This window comes from Labeo rohita, chromosome 15 (genome assembly GCF_022985175.1).
Source record: "Labeo rohita strain BAU-BD-2019 chromosome 15, IGBB_LRoh.1.0, whole genome shotgun sequence".
NCBI lineage: Eukaryota > Metazoa > Chordata > Actinopteri > Cypriniformes > Cyprinidae > Labeo > Labeo rohita.
The window spans coordinates 18055822-18076397 of NC_066883.1; the positions used below are offsets into that span (position 1 = coordinate 18055822).

The 20576-nt window shown below is 36.7% G+C and overlaps 2 protein-coding genes across 2 annotated transcripts; one reads left to right on the forward strand and one right to left on the reverse strand.

Annotated features, from left to right (window-relative positions):
• Window positions 1–277: 277 nt before the first annotated feature.
• On the reverse strand, window positions 278–12279 carry dixdc1a (DIX domain containing 1a). Its single transcript, XM_051130129.1, has 15 exons — window positions 11674–12279; window positions 8821–8930; window positions 8589–8743; window positions 8186–8272; window positions 8019–8072; window positions 7888–7938; window positions 7584–7688; window positions 6962–7015; window positions 6683–6772; window positions 5437–5508; window positions 5183–5344; window positions 3398–3464; window positions 1386–1494; window positions 1190–1298; window positions 278–1102 (listed from the first exon to the last, which is right to left on the reverse strand). Exons 1-15 carry the CDS (start codon window positions 11694–11696, stop codon window positions 1019–1021), a joined length of 1332 nt encoding a protein of 443 aa, XP_050986086.1. The 5' UTR covers window positions 11697–12279; the 3' UTR covers window positions 278–1018.
• Window positions 12280–15632: 3353 nt separating this feature from the next.
• Window positions 15633–19995, forward strand: cryaba (crystallin, alpha B, a). The gene is made up of 3 exons (XM_051128675.1): window positions 15633–16109; window positions 16794–16916; window positions 17939–19995. The coding sequence occupies exons 1-3, from the start codon at window positions 15921–15923 to the stop codon at window positions 18170–18172; spliced, it is 546 nt and encodes a 181-aa protein (XP_050984632.1). The 5' UTR covers window positions 15633–15920; the 3' UTR covers window positions 18173–19995.
• Window positions 19996–20576: the final 581 nt, after the last annotated feature.

Consider the following 20576-nt stretch of genomic DNA (forward strand, 5'->3'; position numbering starts at 1 on the left):
GAAAAATGCACTGACAAATTTTGACAACAAGAAATCATGAATTTTAAGACACTTTTTAGAGAAATTATATTGTTATGGACTGTAACATTTTGCAATTCATAACAATGAGTAACCCATTATTAAAATAATTTAAAATATAACCATTGAAAAAAAGCAGAAAAAAAGAATGACGTCGGACACCAAATGTATCTGCAGTTACTGAATCACCCATATGCTGTTTTTTTTTTTTTTTTTTTTCAACAGGGCAATATAACACACAAAACCGATTGAATACACAACAAAAACTCCACATGTGCACAGAAAGCCTTTAATAAAAGGTGGACAAGTGTCAACTGTATTTGCATGTACAACACAGATACCAAACACTATGAACAGACATGCAAACTTGATAGGAAAAGTACAATCATTTTCAAAAGGAATATTTCAATATGTTCAAATGTTACAAATTTGTACAAACAAAGTGGTCCCTGCTTTTACCACCCCTTATTTTCAAAGGATAGTCAAGAAAGGTTAACATACATTTTAGTGAAAAATATATTACTGTGAATGTGCGGACATTTTTGATGATATGTTTTTTTTTTTTTTTAAATGGCTCTTTTTATCTGGCAGGACAATACATGCACACAATGTGTGAAATGCTTGTCACAGTTTGGCAACTAATGAAAGATGTTTATTATTTGTCACTGCACAAGACACATACTGTTTTAAATTATCATAATTTCTTGGTCACTTATCACAATGGCACTGCTGAAACACTTGCTGGAAAACAAAATGCAGCGTAACCTTGATACACTCAAAAACATTTTAATCAGTATTTAGCTGTAAACCATTTTTTAAATAATAAAAAATCATTCTTTCTTTCTTCAAAATGCTATTTTACAAACACTTGCCTGCTGTAATGACTTGGTGAACTGGTTTAGTAAGATTCACAGTTAGGACAGGACAAAGGTTTCAGAGTTGCAGGGATGAGGTATATGTAGGGTAAACATACATTCTGAATGGATCAAACCCTCATGCTCTATCTCCCCTCTCCATGATCCTCCTCCACCCATGCGACGATCTTCCCTTCCCATCCAGGAATAACAGCATCGTCCTGAAACACCTAAAAGACACCACACATTTAGAAAAAGACCCTAAGCAACTGCTACTTTTAAGTTTGGAATATTGAATGATTGGTTGCAATTTTCACCTCTTCCTTCACCGTTCCAAACTCTGGATCCAGAGATTTGAAGTGATATCTGAAACTACCATGTCTATCCACAGCCGCCTTGAAGTCCTGTAGCGTGACCTCGCCCAGCCTATCAATAAATGGTTCATATTTAGATCATGAGACTTGTGGATTCGGTCTCTACATGATGATGCTAAGATGTCATTATTGCTGTCACCTCTTAGGGATGTTGACTAGGAAGGGTGTGAGAGAGCGATCTGTGTAGTAGAGTACTTTGGTTGAGGCTGCCGCACTGAGAACAGGGCTACTGTGAGAATGAGCCATCTCTGGAAAAAAGAAAGTAATAGAAAAGTCATGGAAATTGATAAAGCTAATATTAATATATTTTAAATATGTTTAGATATTTCATTTGTTAAATATTGTGCTTGTGTACAGAAAACGTCCATGTTATACTTCTCAGCAAATCATTCTTTTGAGTCAACAAATTATTTTACAGGTTTGAATTTGAATGATTGAAGGGATAGTTCACCCAAAAATGAAAATTACCTCATGATTTACTCACCCTCAAGGCATCCTAGGTGTATATGACTTTCTTCTTTTAGATGAATACAATCGGAGTTATATTAAAAAAGGTCCTGGCTCTTCCAAACTTTATAATGGTTCAACAGTTCAAAAGAAGTCAAATAAAGTGCATCCATTCATAATAAAAAGTGCCTCACATGGCTCTGAATAAAGGTCTCCTGTAGTGAATCAATGTGTTTTGTAAAAAAAATATCAATATTTAAAACGTTATAAACACTTTTCTCTAACTTCCGCTAACTGTCATGCACATGAGCCGTTCCGTGGCTGATGACGTAGGATGTGCCGCATGCGCCGGGGAGAATAATATGCTAGTCTCGCAAGAACCAATGTTTGTTTACAGAAGGAAAGTTTACTTACTTTAGTAAAGGAAAACTCAGTATCCTCTTGGCTTATATCAAAATCCTCCATTTTTCTTTACAAAACATTGGTTTCTACTTGTAAATCGTGACCGGTGTTTTGTTTTGCTCTCTCCTTTGCGCTTCTACGTTCATCACTTCTCACTGGCACATGCCTACATCATCCGCCTGGAGCGGCTTGCATGCACAAAAGTGTTTATAAAATTTTAAATATGTGCATTTTTCTTACAAAAACGTAAGTCGATTTGCTACAGGAGGCCTTTATTCACCCCATGGAGCCATGTGAGGTAGTTGTGGGAGAAGCGAATCTTTTTGAAGTTTCGAATCAATTGAGTCAATTGCTTTGCAAAATGATTCACTGTTTCGAAGCGCTTGAAACACCACACGCTGGTGATGCCTGCTGATCAAAAGTGTGTAAATGCAACAAAAACTCAGGCTAAAACATGTATAAAAACAGCTTTTAAAACCCATTGCAAATGTTTTATTGAAAGTATAGTACATTAAATACAATAAAATAATAAAATTCCATTAAATACAAAGTGTCTGTATAATTTTTTTTTTTTTTTTTTCTTCATTATTTATATTCATTTGCAGGGCTTGTTTTATGGATAGCTTGTATGTAGAGGCCAGTAAGAGTTAATTAACTACTTCTAATCCCTTTAATTACACAAATGTCTCATTTAAAATATCTACAAATTGATGAAACTGATCTGAGATCAGGTTAAAACCATAGGCACTGGTTCAATGGTTCACCGCTGGGGGGAGATCTCAATAAACTCATGATTCACGGGTTTACACAGATCGCCCCCCAGTGGCAAACCATTGAAATTTCGAAACTTTACGAAGCCTCGTTTACTGAAATCACGTGACTTTGGTTTGATACTTGGTCTGAGCCACTGTTTCAAAACAGTTGATTCACAAAAGTTTCAAAGCTTCATAAAGCAGTGCTTCGAAAGCACCCATCACTAATGTGAGGCACTTTTAACTATGGATTGATGCACTTTATTGGACAACTTTTGGACAGTTGAACAAAAACACCCGCCCAACTGCCATTATAAAGCTTGGAAGAGCCAGGGCATTGTTTAATATAACTCCAATTGGATTTGTCTGAAAGAAGGAAGTCATATACATCTAGGATGCCTTGAGGATGAATAAACCATGGGCTAATTTAAATTTTTGTATGAACTAACTGTTTAAATTCAGTACTTACAATAGGTTAGCAAGCAATTTATTGGTCTAAAAAGTGGAAACCTGCATGAATTTCTAGAAGAATAATACTGAAGTGACCTACTTGAGCTTGATGGCCATGATTCTCGGTCTGTGTGATTGGCTTTTCGTCCAGGAGACCTGGTTGAACCCTGTGAAGGTACAAAAGGTTGTAAAGTTGGGATGAAATGCAAATTCAAGTGGATGTTATAGGTCTTATTGTGAGTGATTTATCCGTCCATATGTTTTCAAATGTTTTGACCTTCAAAAATCAATCAATAACTGGACCTTCCAGTGAAAATGACAGAGTTCTTTCTGGTGACGTATGCATTACTTCTCCAAAGACTTTAGATACACAAAGACGGTGCTCTGACATTACTTATGAGTGGGAGAAAACTCAATGTGCGATATGGCGGAATAAGTCTTGCCTTGTTTGGATAGTGCTCTTAAGATCACAGTTCAGTGGATAATAATTAGGCCCTAGCACCGATGGTGCGAGGACCCTATTGGAATTGCTCAGTTTCTTCCTCTTCTTCTTCAAAATGAATCACTTTTTTAAAGGCCTAAACATGCTTGAAAACTTATGAAACTGTACACACGCCAAAAGAGGTGAAAATTTACATCTGAACCCAACAGGAACTTGTCAAGTTTTCTTGGCAAGTTTTGTGCCGTTTTTGCCATTTTCAGATGTTGTATTTTAACAAACAATGAGAGATTTAAACAGATCAACACCAAATTTGGTCAGTGTAATCTAAAGCCCTTTGTGGTGTTAAATTGCGAATATCTTGAGTTTTACACTAACTTAAACATGAAATGTCCAGTCTGCACTAGACTTCACATGTTTGGTAAGAGTCCTGGCCTAAAGACATCCAATAGGCCAATATTCAGTTATTATCATAGCGCCACCTGTTGGCAACATGATATGTTATGTTTTACACTAACTCAAACATACCATGTTCAATCTGCACCAAACTTCATATGTTTGATCAAAGTCCTGGCTTGAAGACATCTACATGCCACTATTCAGTTGTAGTCATAGCGCAACCAGCTGCCAGCAGGAAGTTGGCCAAATATAAATGACTTAGACATATTCCTCCTATATTTACCACTTTAAATCTGTATTGCTCACCATTCACTGGTTTCCTAAAGCCACTGGATGGTTTTGAGCCCAGGTGCAAGGGCCCTTTTAATGCTGTTTGCAGCTTTAATTAGAAATGATGTTATGTATAAAGAACATGAGAATACATTTTCTCAGATACCAATGATAACAAGAGCTCAGCATACACTATCTTCTCTCTCGGAATACTTTTCTTTGGTGTTTGTTTACACTGATTTTCAAAATGGCGTCACCGACCAGCAATGCTTTATTGCATCACTTTATCGCATCGCTCTCAGTGTTAAACGGTCTTTAGACCTTCAAAAAGCGTAAGCGTATAGGGGACCATAAACTGTTCTGCATCATCTTACCAAGCCAGTTAGGGTTTAAAATATTTAACCGTTGCAGAGAATCATCAAAGCAAAGTATTCATCAGTTCGAAGTCCCTTCAAAATCCTTCATTCCAAATGGCCCTTTGAATTGGCTAGTTTAGAGCACTTCAGTATAGAATGACCCTTCAATATGTCAGCCATGATTGTTCTCACTCCCAAGTACCCTTGGGAGACAGATTTATCCTGATTGGAAAGCTGCGACAGTCACTCACACAGGACTACAAATGCGCATTGTCTGGTCCAGTCTGAAATCTAATCTTTTTTGCTTTTTAAGCATAAGAAACTACATTTAACAATATGAAAGAAAATATATGTTACTATACTACTAACTTTAATTTCATAGCGACTTTCAGAATTGGATACAAGTAAAGGCTAGCCTTGCCTTTCTCTCCTGCCTTTTCTTGTTCTCTGTGGTGTGGAGGCGGTCCACCAGACTGGCCACACCCTGCTCGAGTGTGTCCAGCGTGTGGTGCTGCGGGTCATGACCACTAAAACTGTCTCTCAGACTGCGGAGAGCATCCCGCACCAGCTGTAGCTCGTCCCCCTGATGCACACATTCAACCAAAGAACAAACAACGCATCCATTTATTAGAAATTAAGCAAATTCTTTTTAAAATTAAGAATGCCATGACTCACCATTCTGTGTTGGAAAACAGCGGAGGATGTGTCCATCATGTGACTGTAGCCATTATTCTCACAGCCTGACAACTGGAGCAAACAATTTTGTATTGTCAATTTAGAACATTACAAATTTACTAACTTACTTATGGTTATACCTTACACTAATCCACATTGTCTAAAAAAAGCTAATAAAGCTGACTTTCCTAAGGATGAACTCCACTTCCAGAACGACAATTTACAAATAATTTATTCACCCCCTTGTCATCCAAGTCTTTCTGTCTTCAGCTGTAAAGAAATTATGGTTTTTGAGGAAAGCATTTCAGGATTTTTCTCTGTATAATGGAGCCCCGATTTCGAACTTCCAAAATGCAGTTTAAGGGCTCTAAACAATCCTAGCCGAGGAAGAAGGGTCTTATCTAATGAAACGATCTGTCATTTTTTTTTTTTTGAAAAATAAAAATTTGTATAATTTTTAAGCACAAAAGCTTGTGTAGCACAGGCTCTGGGATGTGCATTTACGATGCTACGAATCACGTCTACATTCATCGTCTGTGTACTCCGGCTCAGAAAGGTAGAGTATGGTGAAAAGCTCCATCTCATTTTCTCCTACAACTTCAGAATCATCTGACATCGTTGTACCTTTTTGTTTGTAAACAGAGTTTGACTTTTTTGCACTTCCTTAGTCTTCGTGTGTTCGCTTTGTAAACACTGGGTCTGTAGTTCCTCGTACGTTCCGCGTGACCTTTCGACGTGATTCAATAGTACGTAGCGTCGTGGACGCGCATCCCAGAGCCTGTGCTACACAAGGTTTTGTGTTTAAGTATACAAATTTTTATTTTCCGAAAAAATGACCAATCGTTTCGCTAGATAAGACCTTTCTTCCTCAGCTGAGATCCTGTAGAGCCCTTTGAAGCTGCATTAAAACTAGTTCAAAATCGGGGCACCAAAGAAGTCCAAATGCTTTCCTTAAAAAACATAATTTCTTTATGACTGAAGACAGAAAGACATGAACATCTTGGATGACAAGGGGGTGAGTAAATTAAATTAGTTGTAAATTGTTGTTCCTGAAGGACTTCTCCTTTAATAAAGCTAATAATACATTAGGACAGTCAGGAGATGGATGGTGTGCTATGGCTCCTTCTAGTGGAATAAATTACAGCTACAGAGAGTTTATGTACAATATATAATATAAAAATGTTAATAGGACATACAAATATTACATAAATAAGCCCCATTTTGCTTTAGTAGTTCATTCAGTTACCCTATGATAGCTTTCACTGATCCTGCGCAGTGCATCGTCCAGTTTTGCTTGCTGCTGCTGAAGAAGTCTGTCTTTCTGCCCGAGTTCTTTCTACAAAGGCAAGTGCATGTGACAGAAAAGGTATTTTCATTAATGTACTATACAGACGAGTGGGTTGCCAAAAAACTGCAGCAAAACCAAAAGAGAAGTAACGTATCTTAGTAATTAAAGCACTAAAGATGATTAAAGAACACTAAATGGATTCCAGCATAGTAAGGATATCAGGACAAATTTGCCTACTTTGTATTCACTCAGCAATCTGTTTCGTTCACTCAGCTTCCTTTCTAGTTCCACCTAAAAAATAAATAAATAAATAAATAAATAAGAAAGAATTCTGAATAAACCTTCATGGGCCATTCTACAGAATTGGTCCAGAGTTAGAAAAGGCTAATGTGTTTTTTCAAATAAAATTGTATGTATGCGAGGTACACATTTATAGTAATTGTGCAGTTAATTCTTATAAATACTGTATTTTCTGAAAGTTTTGGAATATTTGTCCTCTTCCCTGAAAAGTAAAATATAATTTAATTAGAAGGGTTATATTGACCTATTAATATTTTGCTTACATCAGCATTGATATATAAATATATATATATATATATATATATATATATAATTTTTTTAATCCAATTTTTCTTTGTAAAAGGCAAAACATTTGATTATTTTGATTATTTTCCCTTACTGATTTTAAAGTCAAGGATTAATTTGTCTGAATATACATTGAACCAAAAACTATCATAACTTCTTAGTTGATAATTCTGTAGAATAGCCCTTATATATTTGACACATTTATAAAGAAGAACCAAATTTTTATTATTTTTTTTATTTTTACAGAATTAATTAATGTTGATGTCAGACTCACATTCTGTCCCTCCAGCTCCTCTCTGGCCATGCTGGATCTGAGCAGCTCCTGTTTGAGCTGCAGCACTGAGTCTTCCTGCACAGACATTCTCTGCTGCAAGGCATCCTGGGTAGACAGATGGACACAGGAACAAACCTTAATTATCCCAAATGTCAGCAAATCTGGTGCACAATGCAAAAGCTCATGAAAGAAATGAATAATTATCCACGCTTTTAATATAATGTAATTATAGAAATTAATATAGTGTTACATTTTTATTATATTTTCTATATTATATGCAAACACATACATCATGTGGTCTCACCTTAATAGCCTGCAGATTACGTGCCTCCTGCTTGTATCTTAAAAGTTCTCTCTGCAAAAAACACATTACAACTCTCATTCAGTACACGAACTGCAATATTTTTATATTTTAAAAAAATAATAATAATTTACCTTCAGATCTAAAGACTCCTCCATACTCTGGTCCAGACGACTACGGATTAAAATCTTCAATGGCAGGATAAAACGAATATGTCATTACCATAACAGACTATAAATGAGATATGTACAATTTCTCACATTATTTCTAGGAAAGCACAGAAAGCAGAATAATAGATTACCAGCTGTTGTTCTGAGTTGGTACTGTCTCCAAAGCTCAGAGTAGATGTCTGCTCATCCTCAGGCAGAGACCCATGCAGCAGTAAGGCCTGAGTGAAGACATGTACAGCGAACATGAGGTTTCTAAAACCCTGAGGTACTGTGAGTAAAACTAGACCGCGCGCTGTGAACATATGCTGTTGAACCAACAGTCGTTCAAACAACAGACAGCATGTGATCAGCCTCGGATGCTGTTTGATGTTTAAAATAACTGGCTTCTCTTATTAATCAGTCTCTTTATCTGTATTTTATTTCTTTCTTTGTTGCATTAGAGATATAAAGATGGCTTTTATAATAATGTTGATAACCAGCAAATAAAGGAAGGTTTAGGAAACACCCATATTCGAATGTGTATGAATAACTTACCTGAAGTCTTGTGACCATTTTCCTGGTCTCCTGCATCTCCTTCTCCAGCTGTTCCTGCTGGGCACATAGCTGTTCCTCCCATGTGGTGCTTTCCTCTTTCCCAGCATGCTCTGGGCCAGGAGATGGCTCGGTGGCTGAGGATTTCACTGCATCCTCTTCAGAGGAAGCAAATACAACAAAACATAAGAAACGTATTGAAACAATATATGGTCAAGTAGCAAAAACATCCTACCTAGGCTTTGTGGTTGCTCCGTGTGGTTTCCCACTAGCTCTCCTGAATCTTCAGATTTGGCAATAATATACTCTTCCTTGGGTGTGTGTGCTGGACTGGATGAACTGAGACTGGAAAAATGTTGCAGAGAATCAGTGAAGAACATAAGCATGAATTTGTACTGTCCTTATTATCAGTCATATGTGACCACTGGAGTAGAAATTTGATGACAATGAAAGATGAACTAAAAATAGGGAAATTCCAGTTACAATAGTCATTTCACCATTCTCACCCGGGTTTTCAGTTTCAAACCGCACTAACACAGTTCCATAGCATTCCTAAGCCACATGTCATTCATCTGTTTTCAGTACAGATGAAATGAGAGACTCTATCTGCAACACCCCAAGCTGTTCCTCTGGCACGGGAATGTGATATTGAAATCGAGATAATTCTAACAAAGACATGAAGACAGAATGAAGTCTGTCGCATAGAATAAGACACAGCAGCTCTCTCAGTTCAGTCTTGTTTGCATAAACAGATAATGACATTTTAATAAGGTCTATTACGCAGGATTACATCTTCTTGATTAAGCTTCTGAAAATGACTACATAAAGGGATGTGTACGTGGGCATGAAATTACACCAGAATGCTGCTCTGAGGGGTGTCATCTTACTGAATGTTGATTATTTATACAAAGAGGAGCGTGTTGATTTATAGTAAACCAGTCCAGATATAAAACTAAATCTGAATGGCTCATCTAAATCTATTCATATTGAACTGTACTTTATATTCACTGGAGAGTTTGTAAATGTTGTGGGTCTGGCTTCTGGTTTCATCTGCATCCAGCTATTTTTAGCTGTACAAAACAGCTTGTTTTGGTGATTGATACTGTAAATTGGTGTGTCTTAGTTACCATATTATTTTAAAGGAGAAGTCCACTTCCAAAGCAAAGATTCACATGTAATTTACTCACCCCCTTGTCATCCAAGATGTTCATGTCTTTCTGTCTTCAGTCGTAAAGAAATTATGGTTTTTGAGAAAAGCATTTCAGGATTTTTCTGCATATAATGGACTTCATTGGTCCCCCGAATTTGAAATTTCAAAATGTAGTTTAAATGCAGCTTCAAAGGGCTCTAAACGATCCCAGCCGAGGAAAAAGATTCTTATCCAGCAAAACGATCGGTCATTGTTTTCGAAAAATAACAATTTTATACTTTTTAAGCACAAAAGTTAGTGTAGCACAGGCTCTGGGATGCACATCCACGGGTCGTTCTTGAATGATTCATTCAATTTGAAAGATTCTTTAATGTGACTCGGGAAGAGCGAGTCATCTCGGGGAGTGATTTGTTCAGTCGCGCATGCGCAACATTTTATTAGGTTTCAGACGGGAATTAGTTCACCTGTTTCGAGTCTTCTGGTTTTTCACATCATTTGTTCACCTTATGGGGCTGTCACGTGAAGCTGATTTTGAGAACGCAATGACTCGAAAAAAGATTAGTTCATTTTGCTGAACGAGACTCAAAGGTCCGAATCGGTAAAATGATCTGAACTTCCCATCACATACTACGAATCTCATCTTCGAATCACCACAAGTTCATTGTCTGTGTACTAGGTAGAGTATGTTCGAAAAACTCCACGTTATTTTCTCCTACAACCTCAGAATCGTCCGACATTGTTGTAGCGTTTGACTTACTTGCACTTCCTTAGTCTTTGCGCGTTCGCTTTGTAAACACTGGGTCTGTAGTTCCACCTACGTTCCCATGACCTTTCGACGTGATTCAATAGTATGTGAACGAGCATCCCAGAGCCTGTGCTACACAAGCTTTTATGCTTAAAAAAGTATACAATTTTTTTTTTCAGAAAAAAATGACTGATCGTTTCGCTAGATAAGACCCTTCTTTCTCAGCTGGGATTGTTTAGAGCCCTCTGAAGCTGCATTTAAGCTACATTTTGAAAGTTCAAAATCGGGGCACCAATGAAGTCCATTACATGGAGAAAAATCCTGAAATGCTTTCGTCAGAAAACATAATTTCTTCACGACTGAAGACAGAAAGACATAAACATCTTGGATGACAAGGGGGTGAGTAAATTATTTGTGAATTGTTGTTCTAGAAGTGGAGTTCTCCTTTAAGGAGGGCTTTTTTTAACCCTACAAGCCATGTGGAGTACTTTTTAAGATTAATGGATTCACTTTATTGGGCTTCAAAATCTCACCACCCATTCATTTTCATTATAAAGCTTGGGGGAGCCTCAACTTTTTTTAATATAACTCCGATTGTCTAAAGGAAGAAATTCATATACACCTAGGATGGCTTGAGGGTAATTTTCATTTTGGGTGAACTATCCCTTTAAATATCCACTGCCATAACATATATAACAGACCAAGTAGCCTGTTTTATAATAGATGAATGAGTCTAACACAATAAAACATTTATATACAAAGATTCTCCCTAGTCATTTACTCCACTTGTATGACCTCATTATGATGCAGTGTATCAAAACCCCATATAACTGTCAACACATCAGTGGACCAAATAGTGTGTTCATATATCTGAGCGTCTACAGAGCATGCAGATGGCACTGACCATATTGAACACAGTGATTCCCAGTTGCTAGGTGATTCCACAATAGCCGGCAACACCCACACATCAATCTTATGGGCACAACTGAGACTTACATTTAGCAACAGTGATGTCCCATCCAGTCTCACTTGTTACAGGTTATAATATTCATATACAACCACATGCAATAACACAATATTGAGGTCGAATGAAGAAAACGATGGACAGTAGTATCAATCCAAAATGGAATGGAATGAAAGATAGACACAGGAAAGAAAAAACAAGAGAGGGAGCTGTGGAATTTCATTCATACCATTTCATTTGTTTGGCTCCCATGATGCTATTTGCCCTTTTAACCTCCCATTCTGATCCAGCCCAACCCGTAGGGTTCGAGGAAGCAGCAGTGTGTCATCAACACAAGCAGATGGCACAGCGGCGGTCCAAAGGGTGTGCACATCAGAGACCTGCACACAAATCCCAGTGTCCACGTAGCTGCCAGTCTAGTCTGATGGAGAAAATGATGGAGAGCAGATTTCAGTCCATGCAAGCGTCTCCGTGTGAACCCAACCTGCTAGTTTGGACAGCGCTGTAAACCCAGATTAAAAGGGTATTCCCACAGACTCAATGCTGAAAAGCCCGATCAGAGGCAGCATGTGTTTCTATGATAAGAAGCATGAGGTAATCCTGTTTTCAGTTCTGAGCCATAACAGTGGAGAAAAGAGCTTTTGAATGGTCTCCCGTCCCCTTTCTTGAATCTCCACAGCGGCTTCTTTGACTCCTGTTTCTCATTCTCCCTGTTTTTGTGCCTCTCTCGAGGCAGTTTTAGGTATTTTTCCTCTGCCCTTCTGTTTCTCTTCGCTCCACGTCTTCCCCCTCCCTTGTTCCTTTTTTTTTCAGGAGTCAGACATGGTTCAGCCCGGCTCTGTTTACCCTCCCCTCCTCCATCTTCACCCCTCCCTTTCGCACAGAGCGGTGGGCTCCGGGATGGAGGGGGGTGGGTGGGTGGGTGTGGGCAGGATGAAAAAATGGGCGTCTCCAGTTAACCATGCCTCTGTTTGAAGATGACACACTTTAAATAACCAGCTCCATAAAACCAAAAACATGTAGGTTATGATTAGTGCTGAATTCACCATGTGAATTGCATCTTATACTGCTGTATTATGTCGAAATGAGGGAGTGAATGTGAATGTGAAAGTCAGAGAGAAAGAGGATGTTGAGTATGACCACGTCAGCATAAAATCAGAAAAAATATTGTGTTCCATCACACTGTCTCCAGTGATGATTACTGAAATCATGATGTCAGACTATTAAAATAATAGCTATTTTGTTTTTCGGACATTTTGAATGAGAAATTACGTAGATGCCTATAATTTAGAAAAAACTTATATTGCAGATTGGACTTTTTTTTTTCTTCTTTTTTTTTGTGGAATGAGAGTAGTCATATTTTTTTGTTTAAATTAAATTTTTATTCCAGTGATCAGTGGAGGATGTGTTAATAGAACTGTTTAACCAAAAAAAAAAAAAAAAAAAAAATTTACACAGAAAAAAATTGTTTTCACTCGGAAAATTCTTGTAAATTTCACAAATAATTACAAAGAAAAGGCAATTAACACACTGAATTAAATTTTGAAGCTGACAAACACAAATAGTATTTTCTTGTAAGATGTACTCCAATAATCTGTTTTATTTACATGTGATGTACAAGTGTGGTGTGACTAAAAATATATATGTACATATATATTTATTTATTTTTGCTTTTATGTGCTAATATTAATTTGGTGAGATGACATGGGTCATTTATACTTTTCAAAGCTCAAGAAACAAATTGTCCCCTTACAGATACATGTTTACTTTTTACAGATTACGTTTTATTTTATACATTATATCATAGCATTATATCTAAAATTATGGTGATGATTTTCACTACAAAAAATGATCCATGGACATGTTATCCCTAAATGGCTACATTCCCAGTTTGTACAGAACAGGATGATCATATTGGCAGTGGATTTGGGGGGAATTAGGAAAACCTATTACTGCAAGAGATTACTCAGATAGTCAAGGCCAGTATTGGGAAAGCTACTATGCATGTACATGTAGCTTGGTAAAGCTACAAGTTACTTATAATTTAGAGAAACATGTCACAGTCAAACTGCAAACTGTTACTCAGTTTTGTTGATTTTCTATCCACTTACATTTGCAACTTCCCCATCTTGCCACTGCATTACATACATGTCATGATGAATCTGTACGTAATGTATAAATACATACGTACTGTAACTGTGATGAACAAAGAATACATAGTCATACAAGTCATGTATGCATGATTTGGTATGGTTATGATATGGTTTGTGCTATAGTAGAAATACATGACCACATACTGTAGTTCATGTGTCGTGGTACTCTTGTGAACGCATGTTGAAGATTGACACGGAAGAGAAGAAATTGTTGAATAAAGTCATTATTTTTGTTTTGTTTGTGCACAAAACAGTATTGCTGTAGCTGCATAAAATTATGGTTGAACCACTGATGTTACATGGACTATTTTAACAATGTCCTTACTACCTTTCTGGGCCTTAAATATGTTAGTTATGTTGCTTTATATTCAGAGTCAGAAAGCTCTCAGATTTAATCCAAAAATATCTGAATTTGTGTTCCGAAGATGAACAAAGGTCTCACTAAAAAGGGTGAGTAATTAATGACATTCCCATTCATTTGTCAGCAAAGCTCCACCTGAATGATGATTTTGTGAAAATTACAGATCTTTTGCATCAATTTTGTATCCCCACTCACATACACTCTGATCAAGCCAAGTGCATTATGGGTGTTGGAAGTTTTCCTGCTTTTTAATCACAGCCCTTTTCACATTTTCTCCCGTTTTATAGTACATTTTTTTAATTGTGCGTCTACTGCATAGGAAGCTAAAGTTAAAAATGATCATTTTGTGGACAAAATCACCCCAACTTTTCCCTGACTGGGAGCTGTATGTACACTCTAAAAAACTATTTGGCAACCCAGCGTTGGGTAAATATTGGAGAGAACGCATGCTGGGTTATTTTGACCCAGCTGGTTGGGTTAAATGTTTTTACCAAACATGCTGGGTTAGTTATTTATTCAGGTCATATATTGTTTAAAAATTATTATACTGCTGGCTTAAAATGGACTGGAACTTATAAAAAAACACACACAGAATTACTAAAGGCAACAGCAATAATCAAAAGATGAACATTTATTGTTAAGCAAGAACATATGGACAAAATACAAGACAAATTGAATTTATTTGGGTGAATACAGCATAGTTTACAATATTACATATATTGAAACTCGTTTACTAAGCATTTTAGGCATAAAAATGTAACATTTAAATGTAAAATTTAAATTTTAGTGTATTCAACCATGCTCTGTAATCGTTTTTTACTGAAATAGTGCTAATTCTCATGCCAGTGTGTTGTCAAAATCTGAGCCGGTGAAGGACGGCTGCTTGGCGGGGTAACTGCAAACTTCAGACCGCAGATTTAATGTTAAATGTTTAACTGTAAATTCCCCTTCTGTATATGGTGAAAAACTGTATTGCATGTAATTTTACAGTAGTATACCATTTTTGGAAGTGAAAAAGAAATTGACATTTCCAGAATGTTGTTAAATGAATGTTTATTGCATTATTTCAGTTTCATGTGTGTTACCATGATGGTGTTTAGTGTTTGTGTGAATGACACTGTGCACCTTCTATATATGTTATTATTTAAAAGCTGTTTGTGATAGGCTTTGTTTGATCATGTGACTTTCTCATCACCATCTGAATTTAGTGGTTATCAGTGCATTACAAAGGTACAAAACAGATTTCATACTTGAGTAGGTTGGTATATTACCATTATATCAGTTAATGAAATTACAGTATTTAACTGTAAATTTAAATTCAAAACTGTAAAACCTAAAATGTTGCTACCGTAAAATTCCAGCCCCATTTCACAACACCTGTCTCTCTCAGGTGGGACGGCGGCGATGCTCTTGGCCTGGAGGGCTCATTAATCACGTCTGATTTACAGCGGATCACCAGTATTGCTGATTCCTGCAGTCCCGTCCATTTTAGGATATAATATTATCTTTCTGCCTGAGTTCTTCTCTGATAGCAGCCAGAGGGTAGCAGATAGTATCTGGCCGTGTCCCGTCCAGGGCACTGGGGGGCAGAATCCCTCCTGGCACAAGAGTTTGCTGGGGATGTGGCCAGCTGACATGGAGGCTTCGCTCAGAACCATTCTAACTTAGCCAGGCAAATATTTTTCCAGGCTTGTGAGCAGAGGGGCATTAACACTATTCACAGCCCAGTGTTTGAGACTGTATGATCTAAGAGAGAGTGAAGGGTGATTAAATAGCTTTTTGTTTAAATGAGCCAGAGGGGAAGAGGGCAGCAAAAAACACTTTAGCTCATAACTGGAGACGAATCAAGCGGGAAGCTGGGTAGGTAGCTGACATAGGGTTTTTGGATGGGCCATAAATATAGGCCCACAGCAGAACATGCAACAGATCCGCTATCAACTCCAGACACTTCACTGAGCTACAATGGAAATTTCTATGCAACATCCCTGGTACCGCCGACCCTGGTTTCCAGGCTACTTCCCTTTTCGAATTTATGACCAGTATTTCGGAGAGCACCTACCTGACAGTGACCTTTTTTCACCTTTCTACATGTTTTACTATCGACCTTATTTCTGGCGGTTTCCAACCTGGTTGGACAGTGGCGTGTCAGAGGTAAGTTTAACTTTTTATGTTGAAAAACTAGGCATTGCCAAAAACACTTCACTATAAGATGCAATTTGTTAACATTAGGTAGAGCATCAGATATGTGATTTTTAATTAATAATATACAAATTTAAATGCTTGTCATTGATAATTTATGGTAGTTAACTAATGTATCAGTATGCACTGCCATTCAAAAGTTTGGCCAGTAAGATTTTTTTTTTTTTTTATTAATATTTTTATCCAGCAAGGACACACTAAATTGATCAAAAGTGAAAATAAAGACATTTATAATGTTACAATTGATTTATATTTCAAATAAATGCTGTTTATTTAAATATCTTTATATTTATCAAATAATCCTGAGGGAGAAAATGTATCACAGTTTCCCTTAAAATATTAAGCAGCACCAATGTTTTCAACATTAATAATAATGGTAAATGTTTCTTTAGCAGCAAAACAGGATATTAGAATGATTTCTGAAGGATCATGTGACAATAAAAACTTGAGAAATGGCTGCCATCACAGAAATAAATTACATTTTACAATATATTAAAATATAAAACAGTTGTTTTACCGTATTTTGGATTAAATAAATACAGCCTTGATGAGCATAAGAGCTTCTTTTAAATACATTAAAAAATTTTAATTTTTAGAGATTTTGCATTATTTAGTTTGCCATATTCTCCTGCACAGATGAAAATGGATAGAGATCGCTTTGCAATCAACCTGGATGTGAAGCACTTCTCTCCAGAGGAACTGAAGGTCAAGTTCAATGATGATTTCATTGAGATTCATGGGAAACATGATGAACGGCAGGTAACAAAACTTTAAAAGTCACCTTTATTTTATTTACCATTTTGAACTTAACTATTGTTTTGTGTGTGTGTGTTGTTTTTGCAATATTGTGTAAAAATCAAGGTTGGAAATCAAATATTCAAGATTAGGTGATCAAAAAATAACATTAAAAAAGAACACAGCTTGTTTTCAATTAGTCAGCCCTGCTGAAAAAAACAAAAAACAAAAACGTCACAGAAATTCTAATGGTTTCCACTACAAATACGATTACAAACATATCTATCCCGATCTACATATGTCCATCTATGTTCGCGCAAATCATTCATGATCCAGCTTCACTTACAGCAGAAGTGTGTATAAGCATTTTCTTATGAATCTTTGCGATCGCCTTTACTTTATAACATGGTAGTTAAGAAGTTTAGTGGCTAAAGTAAACAAGGTCGTCATTCCACAGAGAGAAGAGAGGGGCGGGGTGAGCAGAGCTCATTTGCATTTAAAGGAACAACCCCTTAGAATGAGATGATTTTTGCAGAGCTCATTTTGACAAGGTAAAAAAGGTGTTGTTTTACAAAACCATTGAGAATTTTTAATCAAAGTATATTTGAGACTTTTCATTAAGACCCTAAGGAATCTTAATCCATGCTGTTGTTTACATCCGGGTATCGCCAGTATGGCTGCGCATCTGGGTAACTGTCCAAATCATGACGTAAGTGGAAATCTATTGACAAATGGTTTGGATTAGGGGTAGAAGTGCTCAAAAATGTGTAAATAGTGTAAGGATCCCAATAAAATTGTGTGACTGTTTACATAAAAAAAAAAAAAAAAAAAAAAAAAAATGAACACCTCAACATATATGCAATAATGGCAAAATTATTACACAATATGTAATTTAAACATGACGATAGATTTCTTGTTTAAAGCAATGGAGTACCCTGCATGTTGAAAAATGACCCTGTGTCACCAAAGGGCCCTGAAAAAGTGTCAGTGTGTTGCTATGATTGTTATACCTCAGTTCAAAGAAACAGTATCTGTCTCTGTTACAGGATGAGCATGGCTCTGTGGCAAGGGAGTTTTACAGGAAGTACAAGATCCCCCGTGATGTAGATCCAGGTGCCTTCACCGCTTCTCTATCTGCTGATGGTGTGCTGACCGTCTGCACACCACGCCACCCGATGGACATCCCTGAACACAGATGTATACACGACCGCATTTGTGCCTCAGTGGGCCCTGACACTGCAACTTACTGCAGGCCCCTCAATGACAATAATGATATATAGCTTTAAATAGGATTTTTGTGCACTGAAATTTCATAATTCTTGTTACCAATTTCAATAATAATAAAAAAAATAATACTAGCCTAAGTAAAATAAAGCTTACCGAAGACAAGTAAACAGTCACAATAGAATTAAAATAGAACAAAGATACGTAAGAAATCAACCTACTTGAAAAATCTAAAGCACTGAACAAAAAAACATTATATTGTATAAAGTAAATGTACAATTTTCTTTGTCATTTTTGATTCAGAAAGAAAATATTTTATATTAGGCTGCTTTCGAGAAATAGTTCACCCAAAAATGAAAATTCAGTTTGCGTTTCCTTCTAATGTTGAACACAAAAGAATATACTGGGAACAATACTGGTAACCAAACAGTTGTTGGTACCCCATGACTTTTATAGCATGAAAAAAAAAAATACAATTGGAGTCAATGGGGACCAGGAACCTTCTGGTTATGAACATTCTTCAAAATATCTTCTTTTACGTTAAGGTGAACAAAGAAAGTCATACAGGTTGTTTAGAACAACTTGATGCTGAGATGAAAATGACAGAATTTTCATTTTTGGGTGAACTATCCCTTTAAGATTTCATCATAATGCCAGGATCTCATATAGCCTACTAGCCTACACGTGCTTTATCTTTAACTACTAATGTTCATTTAAGACACAAATGACTGTGTTTACGAAGACACTCGCAAAGACGGACATTTTGACACATACCTGTGTATCTGAACGTTTAAAGTTTAACACAAGGCGCGAAGAACTTTTAGTTTTAGTCAGGTGCTGTATAAGCAAGTACGCGCCGCACCAGAATGTTTAAAATGCGTTTTTGATAAGCTAACATCATGACGCACACAACGACTAACATATTTCTACCTGGTTATTTCTCATACCAAAAGCGAATATACTAGGCTTATAGAGTTTTGTGTTCGAACACACAAAAAAAGCAATACATCAAGTTAATAATTAAATTAATCTACAGCGACGATGATTCCATGTGTCCGGTCTACTTGCTTTTCCACACTTGCTTTCCACTTGCAACATCAAGTAACAAAACAAGCCGTTTTGTAAAGCTAAAAATAGCTGGATGCAATGAGACCGGAAGCCACACCCATCAAATTCGCAAATGGCCACGCCTGCTTTTATGCGAAAAATAAGGTGGGTATATCCAGATATACACCTGTCCATTTTGAATGATACAATATCACGCAAAACGCAGCAAGTCAGTGTTTTAGGTCAGTGAACGCAGGTTGTTATTGGAGTTGGGTTTGGTTTGTTATATTTATGGCCTACGGTTGGACGTTGTATGTAATTATGTGGTTGACTTGGATTATGATTGTAACTTTGGCTTTGAGAGGAAGCAGTATTGAAGTGGGATGTTGTGTAGCACTGGCCGCCGTTTTTGAATTTAATAAATCCCCAGGTCAAAATACTGATAAATGAATGACCTTACAGCATGTGCTCATCTGAATGTAAAAAATGCTGCACTTGTTTGATACTGGTGTCTAAACCAACAGACCAAGTCAAATGTGTTTTGCTGATGTTGTTGCACTTAATGGACAGTAATAAAGATGACCTTGTAAACGTATATATGTGATGTTTGTGGACATTGATTCTGTGACATGGTAAGACAAGTGTGCCTCAGTCAATGGTGTAACAAAATGCCATGGATCATCCAATTTTTGTGGAAAAAAAAAAAAACAGTGGACTGCTGATTAATTCATTCATCTTGTTTAGTCCACTGTCATTCTCAATGTGCTTCTTATTTTATTTTCCATACGTCTTAAAGTGATGTTACAGCTAACAAGTAAGTGTGACTGTTGCACTAGGTACTTTTAGCATTAAAAAATCGAAATAAATGGCTATTCCCACTTCTTCATAACCCTCTAGGACATCTGGTCTTCTCTGGCCATCAGATTTTTTGTGGCAGTTGCAATTTAAACCACATCAAACTGTACACAGTTTGCCTCTTTATATACAGTCAAACCCAAATTTATTCAGACACCTTCAGCATTTCTCACATTATCACAGTTTATTCGCTATATTTAGAAAACGGTAGTAAAATATGACAAGAACTCAGAGTTAAACTGTGTCAGAACTAATTCATCCTGATAATGTCAGATAACTTTGATAGAAAGGTATGTAACAAAACATGTCAGGGCAAAGTGTCAAATAAAATTTTTTGGTCCCAAATGTTACCAATTTTACTGGTAGTCCACTGTATTAAGAAATTTTGGGTATAATGTCACAATTTACTTTATTTTGCTATCCTCACTTACATAAATTAACTATAGTTCTGCACCCACTAGTGAAAAGTTATCAAAAATGACATCTGGTGTCTGAATAATTTTTGGTTTGACTGCACTTTGTCATGCACTTACTTTTTTACTTAGTGATCAGTTGTGT